This window comes from Prionailurus viverrinus, chromosome C2, assembly GCF_022837055.1.
Source record: "Prionailurus viverrinus isolate Anna chromosome C2, UM_Priviv_1.0, whole genome shotgun sequence".
NCBI classification, from domain to species: Eukaryota; Metazoa; Chordata; class Mammalia; order Carnivora; family Felidae; genus Prionailurus; species Prionailurus viverrinus.
In genome coordinates, this window is record NC_062569.1 from 92,323,256 (window position 1) to 92,345,600 (window position 22,345).

General features: G+C 37.6%; 1 protein-coding gene across 7 annotated transcripts in view; it reads left to right on the forward strand.

Moving 5' to 3' along the window:
- The window catches only part of POLQ (DNA polymerase theta), a 118,603-nt gene that overhangs the window by 10,013 nt on the left and 86,245 nt on the right, over window positions 1-22,345 (forward strand). For all 7 annotated transcript variants that reach the window (XR_007155816.1, XM_047876046.1, XM_047876047.1 and 4 more), the window contains 7 exons: window positions 896-1,115; window positions 3,928-4,075; window positions 7,298-7,444; window positions 15,419-15,631; window positions 19,519-19,661; window positions 21,313-21,517; window positions 21,842-21,984. Coding sequence is in view for 6 of the 7 variants with exons in the window: in XM_047876046.1 (XP_047732002.1) it covers window positions 896-1,115; window positions 3,928-4,075; window positions 7,298-7,444; window positions 15,419-15,631; window positions 19,519-19,661; window positions 21,313-21,517; window positions 21,842-21,984 (1,219 nt within the window). In the remaining variant the exon portion in view is untranslated. The remainder of the gene's footprint in view (window positions 1-895; window positions 1,116-3,927; window positions 4,076-7,297; window positions 7,445-15,418; window positions 15,632-19,518; window positions 19,662-21,312; window positions 21,518-21,841; window positions 21,985-22,345) is intronic.

The following is a 22,345-nucleotide window of genomic DNA, read 5'->3' on the forward strand; positions in this document are numbered from 1 at the left end:
AAAGATTGGCATTTGCAGCAACGTGGATGGAACTGGAGGGTATTATGCTAAGTGAAATAAGTCAGAGAAAGATATATGGTTCCACTCATATGTGGAATTTGAGAAACACAACAGATGAATATAGGGGAAGGGAGGGAAAAATAAGTTACAAACAGGGAGGAAAACCATAAGAGACTCTTTTTTTAAAAAAAAAATTTTTTTTTTCAACGTTTATTTATTTTTGGGACAGAGAGAGACAGAGCATGAACGGGGGAGGGGCAGAGAGAGAGGGAGACACAGAATTGGAAACAGGCTCCAGGCTCTGAGTCATCAGCCCAGAGCCTGACGCGGGGCTCGAACTCACGGACCGCGAGATCGTGACCTGGCTGACGTCGGACGCTTAACCGACTGCGCCACCCAGGCACCCCATAAGAGACTCTTAAATACAGAGAACAAACTAAGGGTTGATGGGATGGGGGCTTGGGGGTTGGAAAATACGGGTGATGGGCATTAAGGGGGGTATATGTTGGGATGAGCACTGGGTGTTATATGTAAGTGATGAATCATGGAATCCACTCCTGAAGCCAAGACTACACTGTATGTTAGCTAACTCGACAATAAATTAAAAAAGAAAAAAAAGATTGGCATCTTTTTTTTTTTTTTTACTAAGTGGTGACAAGATGTGAACAATAAAACACACATGGATTATGGAGATACTTTGGTACCGTCTCTGGAAACCAGTTTGACATTAATAAAATTGAAGATAAGCTATAACCCAATAATTTTATTTGTAGGTGTGTACCTTAAAAATGACTTGGTGTATGTCCTGAAGGACATGTACAAAAATATTGTTAGCAACACTATTTGTAATTAACACTATGTGTCTTTTAACATCATTTTCGTTTATTTTTTACAGCCAGACAGATTTAGCCAGTCCTCTGTCTAATGCCGTGCAGATTGTTGGCATGAGTGCTACTCTTCCTAATTTGGAGCTTGTGGCTTCCTGGTTAAATGCTGAACTCTACCACACCAACTTTCGTCCTGTACCACTGTTGGAGTCAGTAAAAATTGGAAATTCTATATATGATTCTTCAATGAAGCTTGTGAGGGAATTTCAGCCCAGTCTACAAGTAAAAGTAAGTCAGTATTCTTCGATCAGTATTCCCAGTGTTTGATTGCATTTTCTAGCAAGTCGTTAACATTTTTTGAGTTATATAAGTTAGTGGTTGCAAAGTAGTTGAATATGCTTTACATCACCATCAGAAGGATTATTAATATTTTTTTTATTAAAAAAATTTTTTGTTTATTTATTTTTGAGAGAGAGAGAGAGTCAGAGTGTGAGCAGGGGAGGGGCAGAGAGAGAGGGAGACACAGAATCCAAAGCAGGCTCTAAGCTGTCAGCACAGAGCCCAAAGCTCGAACCTGTGAACCACAAGATCATGACCTGAGCAGAAGTCGATTGCTCAATCGACTGAACCACCCAGGTGCCCCAGAAGGATTACTTAATATTAAGCTAATTGGTTTCATCTTAAATAACTGGTGGTGATGGTGAGAGAGGAAATGTAGTTGTGCCTTGAATTTAAATGATTATCGTTTTGTGGGGCACCTGCGTGGCTCAGGTGGTTAAGCGTCCGACTCTTAGTTTCAGTTCAGGTCATGATCTCACAGTTGCTGGGTTTGAGCCCTGCATCAGGCTCTGTTCACGGTGCAGGGCCTGCTTGAGATTCTCTCTGCCCCTCCCCCTCCCCCACTCATACTCTGTCTGTCAAACTTAAAAAAAAAATTATCATTTCCAGTAAGTATAAGTAATAGAAAATAATATAAATAATAAGCAATAACTAATTTTGTAGATTGTTCTTTTTAACTGGGAAAAGATTTTCTTATGGTTTAGTTTACTTACTAAATACTAATGTGGAAAATGAAACTTTTGTTAAGTAGTAATTATAATATATAGTAAAGGGGAAAAACATTTTTGGAGTCAGACCTATTTCTGGTATTCCATAGAGATTCTTGATATGGCTGATATTAGTTGAATCACAAAACCTCTCTGAACATACTGTCTTCCTCTATAAAATGAGATGTAACACTTATTGTAAGAATGAAGTATGGTTTTAAAAAACTGGCATCTAGGAAGTGTTTGATGAATGATAAATTTCCTCACACACCGATAAATACAGTTAAAAAATTTTAGTTCACAGTATTTTTTTAGGTCTGATTTTTCAATCCTGACATTAAAAAACTGATTCATCATCTGTGGAGTGGGCCATCTTCACATTTTATAAAGAGCTGTGCCTCAGAGTACTGAAACAGCTGGAGTTGGTAATAGGAGTAAATTCACGTTTCAGTACTCTCATAGGTATGCATTTGTAGCCTCTGTATGCCTGGCATGGAATCTTATTCAGTTGTTTTGCTCAGTACCCCAAACTGCAGCAGACTGTGCCTTGGTTACCTCAATGAAATATATATGTAAACACATTTATTTACTGTCCTATTAATCTCTTTCTTTTTTTTTTTTTTTTTTAATTTTTTTTCAACGTTTATTTATTTTTGGGACAGAGAGAGACAGAGCATGAACGGGGGAGGGGCAGAGAGAGAGGGAGACACAGAATCAGAAACAGGCTCCAGGCTGAGCCATCAGCCCAGAGCCTGACGTGGGCTGGAACTCCCGGACCGCGAGATCGTGACCTGGCTGAAGTCGGACGCTTAACCGACTGCGCCACCCAGGCGCCCCAATCTCTTTCTATTATTATGTCTATGCCTCCACCCTATTTGAATCACTTGACCCTTATTCGGATTATTGAAATAGTCTCCTAATTGATCTTTCTATTTCCCACCTTCTCCCTTTCAGTCTATGCTTAAATCAGGAGCTAGTGATCTATTTAAAATGAGCATCCAAGGGGTGCCTGGGTGGCTCAGTCGGTTGAGCGTCTGACTTCAGCTCAGGTCATGATCTCACAGTCTCTGAGTTCGAGCCCCGCATCGGGCTCTGTGCTGACAGCTCAGAGCCTGGAGTCTGCTTCAGATTCTGTGTCTCCCTCTCTCTCTGCCCCTCCCCTGCTCATACTCTCTCTCTGTCTCCAAAATAAATAAAAACATTAAAAAATTTTTCTTTTTAAATGAGCATCCGATCACATAACCATTATGTTCCCAAACTTGGAATGCTTCCTTGTTTCATTTTGAATGAAGGCCAGCCTCTTTTTGGTAGCCTATAATGTCCTATGTGATCTGTCCCCAGCCCCTTAGTGCTCTGACCTCACCTACTACATTCCTTCTCACTCCCACCACAGCCACATTGCTGTTCTATGATACACCAAGAATCTTCTACCTCAGGTTCTCTCTGTCTGGAATGCTTTCCCCCCACTCGTCAGCATGGTTTACTCTTTCACCTTTGGACCTTTACTCAAATGCCACTTTCTGAGACCTTCCCTGGCTAACTCATCTAAATTATAATGTCCTCCCTTTCCTGGTCCCTATTTTCCATTTTATTTTTAGCACTCTTCAAAATTCTGTGTGTTTTACTTAGCTTGTTTTTGTTATTATCAATCCCTTCTTACTGGAGTAGTAAAATTCTGAGGGCAGAGCTTTTTTTCTTCTTTGTTCTTTATCTCCAGTACCTAGAACAGTATCTGGTATGTAGTAAATGTTTGTTCATCAAGTGAATGAATGAATGAATTAATCCAATTAAACACACTGACCTTCCAGTTTTGAGAACTCACTGGGCTACTAGACATTTACATATACTTTGTTCTACCTGAAATTACCTTGCATCATAAGGAAGCTTATTTCTTTTTTTTTTTTCTCTTTTTCTTTGTTACTGACTTTGTAACTGGTTTTTATTATACCTTTCAGTAGAAAAAAACCTTCCCCAATAAGCAAAATGAGTGACTTGAAACTGATGTGAAATGTTTTGAAAGACCACTAAAATGACTATTTCTCTTTCTTTTTTAGGGAGATGAGGACCATGTTGTTAGTTTATGTTATGAGACCATTTGTGATAACCATTCAGTATTACTTTTCTGTCCATCAAAGAAATGGTGTGAGAAGTTGGCAGATATCATTGCCCGTGAGTTTTATAACCTACACCATCAAGCTGAGGGTAAGTTACTGATGGAAATGAAAGCCTCTATTTTCAGTATATTTGCTTAAAAGTAATGTTAATGATTATATAATAAAGTATAGTTCTCTTTGATCATTGCCTCCACCTGCCCACTGGACACTCCTTTACAAAACTATGCTCCTCTCCTTGTCCTCATTATAGACAATGTATACATAAACTCAGGCTAACCTTCAGATTTTTGTAATACTGGATTTATACAGGTGCATACTACTAAACATACAAGATTCTTCATCTGGGGTCCATGGGCTTTGAGAGATATCTTTGAAGCCCCTAAATTATATATAAAATTTCATATACACATTTTTCTGGAGAAATCAGACATCTCTCTCTTTATATTTCCAAACTCTAAGAAAGAATCACACACATATACATATGTATGTATATAAACACATATGTATTTTAAAATCAGCTTTATTGAGGCTTAATTTATACACAATAAAATGTACCCATTTGAATTATATAATTAATGAATTTTAACAATTGTATACATTTGTTTAATCCCTACTCTAATGAACATATAGAACATTTTTTCCTAAAATGTAATCTTTGCTCTTTAGCTATCAATCTCCTCTCTATTCTTAGCCCCAGGCAACCTCTGATCTGCTTTCTGTTTCTCTAGATTAGTTGTGACTTTTCTAATAATTTCATATAAATGAAATTACATAGTATGTATGTGTGTTTTATGTTTGGCTTCTTTCAGCATGGTATTTTTAAGATTCATCCAGGTTGTTAAATCTATCAAACTGATTCTTTTTTATTGCTGAGTAATAATTTAGTGTATAGCTATGACTATTAGTATATATTTTACTGATTCTAGGATGAGCCCTGTTCCCTCACCACTTTTGCTAACCTGTGGTCCCTTGGGGTCCAAGATAGGTATAGAGAAGACAGAGACCAACCAGTTCTGGTCACAGAATATTAGGATATTTTATGAATTCATTATGCTACTGCAGTCATGAGGATAGGTGATAGATACCTCAAGCTTAGATCTAATAAGTAAACTTTGCTTGAAGTTTATTTTGGGAAGACTCCAGCCCAACATTATAATACTGCTTTTATTTCCCTCCTAATTGATGTTTCCTATACTATGCCATTTATATTCTTTATGTTGTACCATAATAACTTAAATTCCTTTGATAGACAGAAATATTATTATTACCTTCTTTGCTTGAGATTCTGTCATTTTGATTTATCACAAGGGTTCCCAAATCCTGGTGCTTAAATTGGAGCCTGGGTTATGATGAACTTTTCACTAGAAAAGTAAAGACAAGGCAGCACATTTTTTGTAAAGCTGAAGTTTAAATTCTGAAATTATCCCTACTAATTTCTTTTATGTTAAGATGACTTTTCTTAGGAAATAAAGGTATCAATCAATGGTAGTTTTAAAAAAATGTTTAATTGTACTTAGCATAATAAAACATTGACAAGCCTCTCTGAGTCTTTAAAAATTTTTTTTAATAAAAAAAAAAACGTTTTTTTAAAATGTTTATTTATTTTTGAGAGAGACAGAAACAGAATGTGAGTGGATTAGGGGCAGAGAGAGAGGGAGACACAGAATCCAAAGCAGGTTCCAGGCTCTGAGCTGTCAGCACAGAACCCAACGTGGGGCTTGAACTCACAAGCTGTGAGATCATGACTGGAGCCAAAGTCGGACGCTCCACCGACTGAGCCACCCAGTGCCCCCCAATTTTTTTTTTAATGTTTATTTATTTTTGAGAGAGAGAGTGAGACAGAGTGTGAGCGGGGGGGGGGGGGGGGGGGCAGAGAAAGGGAGACACAGAATCCAAAGCAGGCTCCACGCTCTGAGCTGTCAGCACAGAGCCCAATGTGGGGCTCGACCTCATGGACCACGAGATCATGTCCTGAGCTAAAGTTGGACGCCCAGCCAACTGAGCTACCCAGGCGCCCCTCTGAGTCTTTAAAATTTTAAGAAAAGTTTACCTAAAATATTTTTTTAATTAGGAAATAGAAGCTATATTAAAAATATATCTTATGAGAAATTTGCTAGTTCAGAAATCCAAAAGTTTGGGAGATTCTTTAAAGAAAACATAGTTCCTACACCTAAAAAAGTTGAGGTCTTACTTAATAAGGGAGCAGGTTACACAGAGAGACAAAAACAGAAGGTAATGTGTGATTAATTACCACATTAGTGGCAAATAGGCTAGAAAAATTGTCACACAGAAATAGGTTCCTAGGTGGTTCTGACACTGCTGGTTGGTGGGACACACTTTGAGCAAGGATTTTTTTTTTTTTTTTTTGCACACATTTTAATCATTTTTATTGAGCATTGGCACTTCCATTTTTCTGAACCTTTAGGGGGACATTCTATATTTGCTTTTTATTCATCCTTCCTTTCAGTCTTTTTATTCAAACAAGACATTTAGTCTGATATCAAGTAATGCTGGTTTCAAAGGCTTAGCGCCTTCTCACAAAGAAAATGACATTTCCGAGTATTCTCTACCATATACAAACACTTACAGTTATTTAAAACTAGATTTTATATACCTATACCTATACCAAATGGTCCGCTGAATTTTCTGTTTGACCATTTAATATATCTGACTTTTGCATGGAGGCAATTATGCACAAGGTGATCCACATCCTTGCAAAAACTGGTATATAAAATGATTTTCAGAGAATTTAAAGGCTGTCATTACTAGAATTATAAGTGGAGAATCTAGAATTATTATTGGTCAGTATTAAGTCTATTGGCGTTCTGTTAAGTTTGTTTTCTCTCTCTCCCATCATCTCCTCTATGACCATTTCCTATTTGGAATGCCATTTCTTGGGCTCCTACTTGAGACTCAAGGATGCCTATTGTGTGAGAGTATACTGATGAGTAAGGATTTTGATTTTTAGGCTCTGAGTGGTAGTATCTGTAATCCTCTCCTTCCCTAGCTGGGTCCTTTGTCCCCTCTTGTGAGCTTGGTCTCACTCTACTACAGTGCTTTCTAAACTTTGGTGCACATTAGAATCATCTGGGAGATTTAAAAATTCCTTATGTCCAGGTTGCATCCTATTACATCTCAATGGCCAGGAATGAGAGCCAGCCATCAGTATTTTTAAAAGATGTTCAGCTATTATTATATATGGTAATTTTAGAACCATTGCCCTGATATTTAGCTCTGTCCTGACTTAGGCAGATAGCACTTAAGGAGGTCTATCCAGAGGTGAACAGTGTTGATAATTTTTCTGTGACAGGATTGGTAAGATCATCTGAACTTCCACCGGTGGTACTGGAACAAAAGAGTCTCCTAGAAGTGATGGATCAGTTAAAACGTTCACCTTCAGGACTGGACTCTGTATTACAAAAAACTATACCTTGGGGAGTAGCATTTCATCATGCAGGTATCCATATTTGTAATCAGTTATTAAGAAGCCCCCTCCAGATATCCTCATAATTCCTTCACATTTATATTTGTGTGCATTTGATTTATTGTCAGTCTAATACTCTTAGATTTCATTTTAAGAAATTGTGTGATGGGGCGCCTGGGTGGCGCAGTCGGTTGAGCGTCCGACTTCAGCCAGGTCACGATCTCGCGGTCCGTGAGTTCGAGCCCCGCGTCGGGCTCTGGGCTGATGGCTCGGAGCCTGGAGCCTGTTTCCGATTCTGTGTCTCCCTCTCTCTCTCTCTGCCCCTCCCCCGTTCATGCTTTGTCTCTCTCTGTCCCAAAAATAAATAAAAAACGTTGAAAAAAAAAATTTTTGAAAAAAAAAAGAAATTGTGTGATTAAGATTAAACAAGAATAAAACATGTTTAGTTTACTTATCTGTATAGTATATAAAACTACATAAAGGCTTTTTTGTTCCCTTGGAGAAGTGAATTCTATAATTGTTACCTTTCTACATTTTGTTTTCTTAAAATTTAGGTTAGACAGGTATTTGCTACCCTAATTTTATGCTACTCTGAGTGTTTCCTTTTATCTTAAGGGGTATTGAAATATACTTACAAATATATCAAAATCAAATTAATTTTAGAAATTGTCATAATGTATTTTGAGAGCACTAGAAGTGTTTAAAAATAAAACAGGTCAAAATTGCAAGGATTATACAGTCACTGAACTAAAAACTTCTTTCAGAGAGTGGTTTGTCCATGATTATATGTACTAAGAATATGATTAAGAATATATAGTTCCTAAAATTAGGAATTTAACCTTTTCAATTTATTTAAAATTTTCATTACATGTACATAAATAAATTTTAAAATATATGTGTATATATAAGCATACAGGATATTTTTTTTTTAATTTTTTTTTCAACGTTTATTTATTTTTGGGACAGAGAGAGACAGAGCATGAATGGGGGAGGGGCAGAGAGAGAGGGAGACACAGAATCAGAAACAGGCTCCAGGCTCTGAGCCATCAGCCCAGAGCCTGACGTGGGGCTCGAACTCACGGACCGCGAGATCGTGACCTGGCTGAAGTCGGATGCTTAACCGACTGTGCCACCCAGGTGCCCCATCATACAGGATATTTTTATTATATATAACTTATGCATATTAATAAAATGAATACCTGTGGACTCACTACTTAATTTATAAACTAGAACCTCAATCTTTTTGATATTTTTTAAATTATTATTTATTTATTTTTTTTTTTTGAGAGAGGGGGACAGAGTGTGAGCAAGGGAGGGGTAGAGAGAGAGGGAGACATAGAATTGGAAGTAGGCTCCAGGCTCTGAACTATAGCACAGAGCCCAACACGGGGCTTGAACTCATGAACAGTGAACTCTTGACCTGAGCCGAAGTCTGATGCTCAACTGACTGAGCCACCCAAGCACCCAATCCTTTTGATTTTTTAAATAAAATTAAAAATAATCTAGATAAGTATATATCGTATATACTTTTTTCATTTACTTGTATATATATTCTTTAGCATTTATTTATGTCAAAACTGTGCCTGACCACACTGTGTTGGATAGACCCTGAAGATAGTGTGATGCATAAGCAATGTCTCTATGCTCAGTGAGTTCATTTTCTAGAACAGAGGTCAACAAACTACAGTCTGCTGGTTAAATCCAGCACACCATTTATTTTCATAAAGTTGTATTGGAACACAGTCATGCTCATTTGTTCTATGGCTGCTTTCATTTGATGGTGGTAGGGTTGGCACAGACCATTTGTCTTGCAAAGCCAAAAATATGTACAGAAGAAGTTTGCCCACCCTGGTCTAGAAGATGAGATAGAAGTATACTAGAGGGGCATGCAGGAGAAGATGGCAGCGTAGGAGGATGCTGGGCTCACTGCGTCCTGCTGATCACTTAGATTCCACCCACATCTGCCTAAATAACCCAGAAAACTGCCAGACGTCTAGCAGAATGGATTCTCCAGAGCCAAGTAGACAAGAGGCCCACGGAAGAGGGTAGGAAGGGTGGAGGGGCGGTGCGCACTACATGGAGTGGCGGGAGGGAGCTGGTGGGGTGGAGGGGCAGCCCACCTGGCAAGGCAGAGCCCCGAGTCTGGCTTTTAAAAGTGGAGGGGCCAGACTGCGTGAGTTCTGACAGCCAGCGGGACTTAATATTTGGAATGTTGTAAGTCAACAGCTCTGCTCAGAGAGCGGGAGGGCGAGAGGACAACAGGAGGGAGAGGTGTTGAGCCGCAGAAGACAGACCTCAGCTTGGCGGGGAACAAAGGCACTGGCCAGCATCATCTCCCTCTCCCATCCCCCAGCCAAAATCCCAAAGGGAACCAGTTTCTGTCACTGAACTTGCTTGCACCGCACAAACACCCAACGCTGTGCTTCTGTGGATCCATCCCTCCGACAGGTCTGCCTGCCTCCCTCCCAGTGCTGCGGGGCCCCTTCCGCAGGGGACCACCCATGGCAAAGCGACCTAAGCCTGCCCCTCCTGCCCCTGTGCACCTTGCGGATCCACCTCGGCTAATACTCCAGATCCCATAGAAGCAGCACCACAAGCCTGGCAGTGTGCAAGTAGCCCCCAGAGGGGCCACACCACTCCACAGTGAGTCCTGCCCCTGGGAGAGGGGAAGATAAGGTACACACCAGTCTGACTGTGGCCCAAGCTGTGGGCTGGGGACAGACATCAGGTCTGACTGCGGCCCCGCCCACCAACACAAGTTATTCTAGACAGCACAAGGGAAGTGCCCTGCAGTTCCTCGCCACTCCAGGGACTATCCAAAATGATGAAATGGAAGAATTCTCCTCAAAAGAAACTCCAGGAAGTAGCAACAGCTAACGAATTGATCAAAAATGATTTAAGCAATATAACGGAACATGAATTTAAAATAAGAGTCATAAAATTAATCGCTGGGCTTGAAAAAAGTATACAGGACGGCAGAGAATCTATTGCTACAGAGATCAAGGGACTAAGAAACAGTCAGGAGGAGCTAAAAAATGCTATAAATGAAGTGTAAAATAAAATGGAGGTGACCATAGCTCAGATTGAAGAGGCAGAGGAGAGAATAGGTGAATTAGAAGTTAAAATTATGGAAAAAGAGGAAGCTGAGAAAAAGAGAGATAAAAAATATCCAGGAGTATGAGGGGAGAATTAGAGAACTGAATGATGCAATGAAACACAACAATAGCTGTATAATAGGAATTCCAGAGGAGGAAGAGAAAAAGAAAGGGGCTGAAGGTGTACTTGAACAAATCATAGCTGAGAACTTCCCTGATCTGGGGAAGGAAAAAGGCATTGAAATCCAAGAGGCACAGAGAACTCCCTTCAGACGTAACTTGAATCAATCTTCTGCAGGACATAGCATAGTGAAACTGGCAAAATACAAGGATAAAGAGAAAATTTTGAAAGCAGCTAGAGATAAACACACTCTAACATATAAAGGGAGACCGATAAGATTAGTGACAGATCTATCTACTGAAACTTGGCAAGCCAGAAAGGAATGGCAGGAAATCTTCAATGTGATGAACAGAAAAAAATATGCAGCCAAGAATCCTTTATCCAGCAAGTCTGTCGTTCAAAATAGAAGGAGAGATAAAGGTCTTCCCAAACAAACAAAAACTGAAGGAATTCATCACCACTAAACCAGCCCTACAAAGAGATCCTAAGGGGGATTCTGTGAGTGAAATGTTGCAAGGACCACAAAGTACCAGAGACATCACTACAAGCATGAAACCTACAGACATCACAATGACTCTAAACCCGTATCTTTCTATAATAACACTGAGTGTAAATGGACTAAATATTCCAATCAAAAGACATAGGGTAATGGAATGGATAAAAAAACAAGACCCTTCTATTTGCTGTTTACAAGAGACTCGTTTTAGACCTGAGGACACCTTCGGATTGAAAGTGAGGGGATAGAGAACTATCTATCATGCTACTGGAAGTCAGAAGAAAGCTGGAGTAGCCATACTTATATCAGACAAACTAGACTTTAAATTAAAGGCAATAACAAGAGATGAAGAAGAGCATTATATAATAATCACAGGGTCTATCCATCAGGAAGAGCTAACAATTATAAATGTCTATGCGCCCAATACGGGAGCCCCCAAATATATAAAACAATTACTCACAAACATAAGCAACTTTATTGATAAGAATGTGGTAATTACAGGGGACTTTAATACTTCACTTACAACAATGGATAGATCATCTAGACACAGGATCAATAAAGAAACAAGGGTCCTGAATGATACATTGGATCAGATGGACTTGACAGATATATTTAGAACTCTGTATCCCAAAGCAACAGAATATACTTTCTTCTCGAGTGCACATGGAACATTCTCCAAGATAGATCACATATTGGGTCACAAACAGCCCTTCTTAAGTATAAAAGAATTGAGATCATACCATGCATATTTTCAGATCACAATGCTATGAAGCTTGAAATCAACCACAGGAAAAAGTCTGGAAAACCTCCAAAAGCATGGAGGTTAAAGAACATCCTACTAAAGAATGAATGAGTCAACCAGGCAATTAGAGAAAAAATTAAAAAATATATGGAAACAAATGAAAATGAAAATACAACAATCCAAACGCTTTGGGATGTAGCAAAAGCAGTCCTGAGAGGAAAATACATTGCAATCCAGGCCTATCTCAAGAAACAAAAAAAACCCAATTACAAAATCTAACAGCACACCTAAAGGAAATAGAAGCAGAACAGCAAAGACACCCCAAACCCAGCAGAAGAAGAGAAATAATAAAGATCAGAGCCGAAATAAACAATATAGAATCTAAAAGAACTGTAGAGCAGATCAATGAAACCAAGAGTTGGTTTTTTGAAAAAATAAACAAAATTGATAAACCTCTATCCAGGCTTCTCAAAAAGAAAAGGGAGATTACCCAAATAAAATCATGAATGAAAATGGAATTATTACAACCAGTCCCTCAGAAATACAAGCAATTATCAGGGAATACTATAAAAAATTATATGCCAACAAACTGGACAACCTGGATGAAATGGACAAATTCCTAAACACCCACACACTTCCAAAACTCAATCAGGAAGAAATAGAAAACTTGAACAGACCCATAACCAGCAAAGAAATTGAATCAGTTATCAAAAATCTCCCAACAAGTAAGAGTCCAGGACCAGATGGCTTCCCAGGGGAATTCTACCAGACATTTAGAGCAGAGATAATACCTATCCTCAAGCTATTCCAAAAACTAGAAAGGGAAGGACAACTTCCAGACTCATTCTATGAGGCCAGCAATACTTTGATTCCTAAACCAGACAGAGACCCAGCAAAAAAAGAGAACTACAGGCCAATATCCCTGATGATGATGATGATGGATGGATGCAAAAATTCTCAATAAGATACTAGCAAATCGAATTCAACAGCATATAAAAAGAATTATACACCATGATCAAGTGGGATTCATTCCTGGGCTGTAGGGCTGGTTAAACATTCGCAAGTCAATCAATGTGATACATCACATTAATGAAAGAAAAGAACCATATGATCCTGTCAATCGATGCAGAAAAAGCATTTGACAAAATTAAGCATCCTTTCTTAATAAAAACCCTCGAGAAAGTCGGGATAGAAGGAACATACTTAAACATCAAAAAAAGCCATTTATGTAAAGCCCACAGCTAATATCATTCTCTGTGGGGAAAAACTGACAGCTTTCTCCCTGAGATCAGGAACATGACAGAGATGTCCACTCTCACTGCTGTTGTTTAACATAGTGTTGGAAGTGATAGCATCAGCAATTAGACAACAAAAGGAATTCAAAGGCATCAAAATTGGCAATGAAGAAGTCAAGCTTTCACTTTTTGCAGATGACATGATATTATACATGGAAAACCTGATAGACTTCACCAAAAGTCTGTTAGAACTGATACATGAATTCAGCAAAGTTGCAGGATACAAAATCAATGTACAGAAATCAGTTGCATTCTTATACACTAATAATGAAACAACAGAAAGACAAATAAACTGATCCCATTCACACTTGCACCAACCCTAGGAATAAACCTAACCAAAGATGTAAAGGATCTGTATGCTGAAAACTATAGAAAGCTTATGAAGGAAATTGAAGAAGATATAAAGAAATGGAAAAACTTTCCATGCTCATGGATTGGAAGAACAAATATTGTCAAAATGTCAATTCTACCCAAAGCTTTCTACACATTCAATGCAATCCCAATCAAAATTGCACCAGCATTCTTCTTGAAGCTAGAACAAGCAATCCTAAAATTTGTATGGAACCACAAAGGCCCCAAATAGCCAAAGTAATATTGAAGAAGAAGACCAAAGCAGGAGGCATCACAATCACAGACTGTAGCCTCTACTACAAAGCTGTAATCATCAAGACAGCATGGTATTGGCACCAAAACAGACACATGGACCAATGGAATAGAATAGAAACCCCAGAACTGGACCCACAAAAGTATGGCCAACTAATCTTTGACAAAGCAGGAAAGAACATCCAATGGATAAAAGACAGTCTCTTTAACAAATGGTGCTGGGAGAACTGGACAGCAACATGCAGAAGATTGAAACTAGACCACTTTCTCACACCATTCACAAAAATAAACTCAAAATGGATAAAGAACCTGAATTTGGGACAGGAAACCATCAAAACCCTAGAGGAGAAAGCAGGAAAAAACCTCTCTGACCTCAGCCGCAGCAATTTCTTACTTGACACATCCCCAAAGGCAAGGGAATTAAAAGCAAAAATGAACGATTGGGACCTCATGAAGATAACTTCTGCACAGCCAAGGAAACAACCAACAAAACTAAAAGGCAACCAACGGAATGGGAAAAGATATTTGTAAATGACATATCAGACAAAGGGCTAGTATCCAAAATCTATAAAGAACTCACCAACCTCCACACCAGAAAAACAAATAATCTGGTGAAGAAATGGGCAGAAAACATGAACTGACACTTCTCTAAAGAAGACATCCAGATGGCCAACAGGCACATGAAAAGATGCTCAACGTCGCTCCTCATCAGGGAGATACAAATCAAAACCACATTCAGATACCACCTCACGCCAGTCAGAGTGGCTAAAATGAACAAATCAGGAGACTATAGATGCTGGCAAGGATGTGGAGAAACGGGAACCCTCTTGTACTGTTGGTGGGAATGCAAACTGGTGCAGCCACGCTGGAAAACAGTGTGGAGGTTCCTCAGAAAATTAAAAATAGACCTACCCTATGACCCAGCAATAGCACTGCTAGCAATTTACCCAAGGGATACAGGAGTGCTGATGCATCAGGGCACTTGTACCCCAATGTTTATAGCAGCACTTTCAATAGCCAAATTATTGAAAGAGCCTAAATGTCCATCAACTGATGAATGAATAAAGAAATTGTGGTTTATATACACAATGGAATACTATGTGGCAATGAGAAAGAATGAAATATGGCCTTTTGTAGCAACGTGGATGGAACTGGAGAGTGTTATGCTAAGGGAAATAAGCCATACAGAGAAAGACAGATACCATATGTTTTCACTTTTATGTGGATCCTGAGAAACTTAACAGAAGACCATGGAGGAGGGGAAGGAAAAAAAAAAAGAGGTTAGAGAAGGAGAGAGCCAAAGCATAAGAGACTCTTAAAAACTGAGGACAAACTGAGGGTTATGAGGGGTGGGAGATGTGTATTGAGGAGGGCACCTGTTGGGATGAGCACTGGGCGTTGTATGGAAACCAATTTAACAATAAATTTCATATTTAAAAAAAATATACTAGGGGAGGCAGATTATACTCTTAAAGATAGACCGTGGTGACATAAAGATGTTGTTTATGGTCGTAACAATAGCTTGTAAAAATCTTTAGAAGTTTCTAGTAGATTCCCAGATCCATTTGTAAGTAATCAAGTACAGTATTTTCATTATATTCATTATTTCATATATTCATTAATAAATATATGTTATTGTAACTTCCTTTTGTTAGGTCTTACTTTTGAGGAGAGGGATATCATTGAAGGAGCCTTCCGTCAAGGTCAGATTCGGGTTTTGGCAGCAACTTCTACTCTTTCATCTGGGGTGAATTTACCAGCACGTCGTGTAATTATTCGGACTCCGATTTTCAGTGGTCGACCTCTAGATATTCTTACTTATAAGCAGATGGTTGGTCGTGCTGGCAGGAAAGGGGTAGACACAGTAGGTAAGTGAGTTTGATTTTAATTGTAATAGCATTGGTGAAGGACAGTGTCAGTCTACTTGAAATCTGACTGATGCCTGCCAATTGATTTCTCATCATGCTGTATTTCTTTGTTATCCAAAGCACTAATGTCATGTTTTTGATTTACTTAATATTTATAATGAATGTAAATTATAATTTTCATATATCATTAGCCCTTGATTTTCTCTTAATGTAAAATTAACATTTTCTTTTATTTATTATTTTTTTTTTATTTTATTTTTTATTTTATTTTTTTAAAAAAAAATTTTTTTTTTCAACGTTTATTTATTTTTGGGACAGAGAGAGACAGAGCATGAACGGGGGAGGGGCAGAGAGAGAGGGAGACACAGAATCGGAAACAGGCTCCAGGCTCTGAGCCATCAGCCCAGAGCCCGACGCGGGGCTCGAACTCACGGACAGTGAGATCGTGACCTGGCTGAAGTCGGACTCTTAACCGACTGCGCCACCCAGGCGCCCCAACATTTTCTTTTATATACGGTGAAATGATTCAGTATTATTCTAATCAAAATGATTTATCATATTAGCTAGAAGATGATTTTTAATTTCCAGTATAATCTATTTAGTGCTAATGAAGGGAGTAATTTTCATGGGGTTTTAGTTCTGCTTAGGTGACTGACCTAAGACTTCAAAGGAGGGGTACTGAGAGCTGGAAAGTACTCTTACATTTAGGAATAGGAATTTCACATACCATTATTTTCTCTCTAAAATGGTGCTGGTTCTGAAAACACCTTTTTAGTTTCTTCTGTCAGCAAGTAATGGTAACATTAACAGAAACCAAGCAGAAGTTTTGTCTTAAGCAATGAGGAAGAGTCTTGTTTGAATTAAATATTGAGGTAGCAGCAAATGTTATTACTAACCTGGTAGATAATTATGGGTGTGACAAAATTGTTATAAGTCTTACAACATTAAAGAGCTTTGGGAGGAAGTTCTCTGTCATCTCATCTTTCTTCTCTAGGATGTATTCTATTGACTAATATTATACTGTATGTAAAAAAATAGTTCTATGGTTGCTGAAGAACATTAGGATATCCAGGAGAAAAGGGAAAGTCTTAATGGGAAAATAAGTGGGATAGTGTGGGTGCAAAAAACTGGGTAGTATACCAAGGAAGTGACTATTAGAATAACTTGATTTGTCTGTCATCACATCTGCATTTCAACCATCAGGAAGGGGCGATGAGGAAATAAAGGACACAACTTGTCCCTTAAGGGCACTTCTCAGAAGTTGCACTAAGTATTTCTCCTCACATCCAGTCGGCCAGAACTTAGTCACATGGTTACATTTCCCAACTGCAAGGGAGGCTGGGAAATATAACCTTTAGCTGTGTGGCCATGTGCCCATCCAACATGCAGGAGTTTTATTAAAAGAAAAATGGCTATGTGTCTCAGCCCCAGTAACAAATGACTTCTCTGTCTGTAATCCCTGAAGGGCCATTGGCCTGCCTCTCTTTTAAGCCCTAAAAATTCTAATGATTAAAAAAAACGTCCAACTCCTTGGATTTCCCCTATTATAGGCATGAAAGAAGTTTATCCTGCTCTGTCTCTTACTTTACCTATAAAATGTGCAGATTACACGTGTTTAGAAAAGGTTGGGGGAAGAGACAAAAACACTCCCTTCCTATTCCTATTTGCTCTTCCCTCTGCCCTTCCTTCCAACTCTAATTTCTTAGTAGGCTCAAACTCTGGAGGGTGGAGTCTAAGTTCATTTTACACAGCTACTCTTCTTTTAGGGTCAGAGGGTCTTTAAGGTGATATAGAAGATGAGGAGATTTTATTTGCCTTGCTATATTCTTAGCTTATACTTCTCTTTCTTATAGGGAAGAATAATTGGAAAGTTGGTACCCTGGCCAAATTATCAAGCCTTAAACCAGATTAACATTTAAACAAAACTAAAATATACCATAGTAACTTTGTTTTTGAGGTCTTGGAAACTTCTGAAGTTTTGACTTTGCATAATGCTCCATTTCAGGATGACATATGCTTGCTCAGAACTTCCAGCAAGTGGAGAATGTGTGAATATAGTGTTTCATATCAATTATGAAGATATGCATACTTGGTCATGCTTTTTAGATTATGTAGCATCTTTGTAACTTCTTTACATTTTATAAATTATGTTAATGTTCCTAGACAGTTAATGGTGTTTTATTTAGATAACATTTTAATCTTTCTGTGGATTTCTTGGAACCTTCCAGTATAATAAGAGGTTGGTACTTTGTGCAAAAATAGTGATTTACAAGTCAAATAGTAATAATTGATTTGATTCTAATTGACTTGTCTATTGTAGTATGGATACAACCTCCTCAGACAGATGGGAGCAGGGACCTGGACTGTATATATTGGCATTAATTTTCATAAATCTTGCTCACTTTGAAAAAGGGTTTTCCATCTTGCTGAAGGATTAAAAGCTGAAAGTAGTTTGAATAGCCCAAAGTGGCTTTTTGTATTTGCCACTAATGCTAGTTGATCCATTTTGTAGATAATTTTTTATCTTAAGTTGGGCTATTTTGTAGTGTTTATAAGAGCCAGGTGATGCATTTTATCCAGCTGTTTTTGTTGCTGCTATTGTTTTGTTTGATGACATCTATCTTTTTGTAATTATATCTAGGATAAACAACAACAGTCATCAAGTTTATAGTCCTTTATCTTTATCTTATCTTGTTTCTCAGTTTAGCAATCAGCTTTAGTAAAGTCTTCTGTCTCCCTAGAATGATTAATATACTCCACCACAATGCCATTTTTAGTTTTCTCTAATGCAAGTTGCCTTCATTTGCCCCCTTACACATCTACTTGCTTCCTTTCCCCTACTATTGGATTCATTTTTGAAAAAAAAAATTATCTTTTTTTCTAGTCTTAATTACCGTAATAATAGTTTATGTTTGTATAAATTGTACCTTTATATATGTTTATAATGTATAAGTGCTATCACATTTTTATTCATTTGATTGTCACAGTAACCTAAAGCTTTTGATTAGTGAGTTATAATGTCATTTCTAGGTTTCTGTAAATATTTTTGAATTTGTGTTTTCATATGTAACCAGTAATAATTTGCATTTGCATTTTCCTTTATGATTTTCAAAATACCTCTATTATTATTATTATATACTTAATTATTCAGTAAAAACAGTTGCTCCTATGTGGAAGGAAAGAAACTTTTCCTGTGCCTGCTTAGCTTCTATGGCTAGTGCCTGCAAATTAGACTGACAGATGGCAGATTAACAGGAGAAAAGGCATACATATTTTATTTGATATTAATATTTTAATTTTTTGCATACACAGAGGACTTCATAGAGAACCAGTAAAGACCCAAAGAAGCAGTTAGATGTTAGGGGCTTTATACCCTTTTAACAAAAGGTAATAGAATTGTGAAGTGACAAGACCAAGGAAAAGGGGTTTGAGTTTCTAGAAGTGGTAAATTGTGGGAAAGTAAATATATACTGGAAACTAACAGAAGTTAAGGATTATTTAGTAAGGTTTATGCAGACCCATCTGGTGCTGCCTTTCTGCATCCAGTGATAAGTGATAAGTGGAACACCTTCACAAAGAGAAATTTATGTCTTACATCTAGGCAAACAGGATGAGGGCCAGGAGCTCTTACTGTGTTTGCTACTTCCTAAGTGCCTTCAGGTCAAAATAATCCTTATGCCAAAGTGGCATGTTTTGGTATGGCATATTCTGATCCCCTTCAATCCAAAATTCAGAAAATGAAAGCATCAGCAATAATTTTATGATCATAATAACCGCTATCATCTATTACCTTCTTTTTAAATAAGTAAGACAGCTTAAATTCTCTTTGGCAAGTATCTTATGGAAATATGTTGGGGTTTTGCAAATGTGCATTTTTTTGGTTATAGGTGAGAGTATCTTAGTTTGTAAGAACTCTGAGAAATCAAAAGGCATAGCTCTACTTCAGGGATCTCTAAAACCTGTTCGTAGCTGTTTGCAAAGACAAGAAGGAGAAGAAGTAACTGCAAGCATGATAAGAGCTATTCTGGAGGTAAGGAAGAGTTCACTAAATTATTTGCTCTTTGAAGCCTATAATATGATGATAGAATTTAATGATGTGAAGAAAAATCTTAGCTTTGTGTTTCATTGTGAGATTGTTTGTAGTGTTCCCAAGTCTGAATGTCTTCTATTTTATATAGTTATTTCCTGGAGTTTAATACAGCTAGTGCTATGTCAGCGTATTTCAGAACAGTGGATTAAAACCCAAATGCCAGATGATTCTTTTTCTTTTTTAGGTATACTTTATTATTTTTTGAATTTTTAAAAAAGGTGACAAAATGGACCATAGTTCTTACATACAGATAATACCTATTGACATTAAAATAAAATCAAATTACAAATAGACATGATTAGAAGTTTCAAACAACATGGAAAGATCTAAAGTGAAAAATAAAACTTTCTATTCTGGGTCCTCAAAGGTAACGAATCTCCTTTTAAGTGTTTTGCGTATTCATCCAGAAATTTTTCTGTTCATATACCAGCATGCCTTGCTCTTGGCTTCAGTACTGGTGCTAGGGGTTCTGGTACCTGTGCTCATACTTTTTTCTCCCCTTTCGCTCTCCATTTGAAAACAAACGAAAACACACAAAAAAAGGAAAGGAACTGATAACATAGGGTTGGTAAGGATATAGAAAGTAGGCATTCTTGGGGCGCCTGGGTGGCGCAGTCGGTTAAAGCGCCCGACTTCAGCCAGGTCACGATCTCGCGGTCCGTGAGTTCGAGCCCCGCGTCGGGCTCTGGGCTGATGGCTCAGAGCCTGGAGCCTGTTTCCGATTCTGTGTCTCCCTCTCTCTCTGCCCCTCCCCCGTTCATGCTCTGTCTCTCTCTGTCCCAAAAAAAAAAAAAAAAAAAAAAAAAAGAAAGTAGGCATTCTTATATACTGCTGAAACTCTTTTGGGAGGGCAACTTGGACATATCCACTAAGATAAAAACAACAACAATGCCAAAACAGAACACATAGCCATTTACCAGTAGATTCACAACTAAGAGTTTTACTTAGGGATGTATTTGTGAAATTGCATAAAATTAAATGTACAAGAATGGTTATTATGGCACTATTGGCAATAAGAAAAAACTGGAAACAACCAAAATACCACAAATACTAAATAAATCTTGGTAAAACTATGCATTGGGGTCATTAAAAGGAGTAAGCTCTGTTTAGGTTGATTTAGTATGTTTTCAATCTGTATTAAATGGAAGAAGTCAAAGGGAAAATTAGTACACTTAATTAGTATATTTAATATAGTTGTAGGAAGATGATATCCACAAAACACAACTCACTTCACTTTTTCTACACCCATTCCCAACCCCCTTCTGGGTGGGGAATATTCAATACTAGCATTCCTATATGCCCACATGTTTCAGAAGGAAGGCTATGTTGTTAGTTCCTACATTTCAGATAGATAGTGATTCATTTATTTTCATTTATGAGAAAATGTATCTACTTTTAAGGAAACTTTTGATGTTGTCATTAGGTGTTATCTACATGTATAACGAGTGATAATGGAAGAATTAATAAAAAGTGTCTACGTTAAGATGCTGAGAATATTTTAAGAGAACAAAATCACTTCATTTCTTTTATATCATAAGGGCCTGCATGTCTTATTAAAAAGTTACAGAAAATTTCAAACCTCTTATATCAGATAATAGTTGGTGGAATAGCAAGTACATCACAAGATATGCAGACTTATGCTTCTTGCACATTTTTGGCTGCGAGTATGAGAGAAGGGAAGCTGGGAATTCAGAAGAATCAAGATTCTGTTCAACTTGGAGCAATTGAAGCCTGTGTAATGTGGCTGCTAGAAAACGAATTCATCCAGATTACTGAAGCTAGTGATGGAACAGAAGGTAAGTGTGACTTAATTACAGTATACACTTTTTCATCTTTGCTGACTTTATACTGCTTAGTAAAAGGAAATTGACTTTTCAAACACTATAAAAGGAAACCGGTTTTTCGAGTGCTATATAAACTCATTTTTAGTACTTAGTGTTGGATTTAGCAACATCAGGCATTTAGCATAGAATCTGCTCATAAATATGCATACATGGGGCAAAATTCTGTTTGTAAAATTTATCAGAGGCTAAAACGTAAATTATAGAGTACAGAAAGACAGTGTTTTATTTAATCTCTAACATTTGATACTTTATTTCCCTTCTCCTGCCCCCAACCAGGAAAAGTGTATCATCCAACACATCTTGGTTCAGCAACTCTGTCTTCTTCACTTTCTCCAACTGATACTTTAGATATTTTTGCTGACCTCCAAAGAGCAATGAAGGGCTTTGTTTTAGAGAATGATTTGCATATTGTTTATCTGGTAAGTTCTATTAAGTTTGTGAAAATGGGGAGAAAATACTTATATAGAATCCTGAACATCTTGGGAACATCTTGTTTGTCTTCTTTAGGGTAGCAGTGGTGGAAATAGAGTACAGGTAAGAAGAGAGTTGTTTTAAAGTAATAAGCTAAATGTTATAGTGACATTTTAATTTATTTGTCTACTTTTTTCTCTAACCTTTCAAAAAAGCATTTGAGGTGTTTTATAAAAAACATATTTTACAATATATAAAAGAATAGTAAAGTATAATGAAATATCAGGAAATTGAAAATAAGATGATCATATAAAATTCAAAGGTTTGTACATAAACATGCATGCCTTTAAGTCATGTACAGTTCTTGTA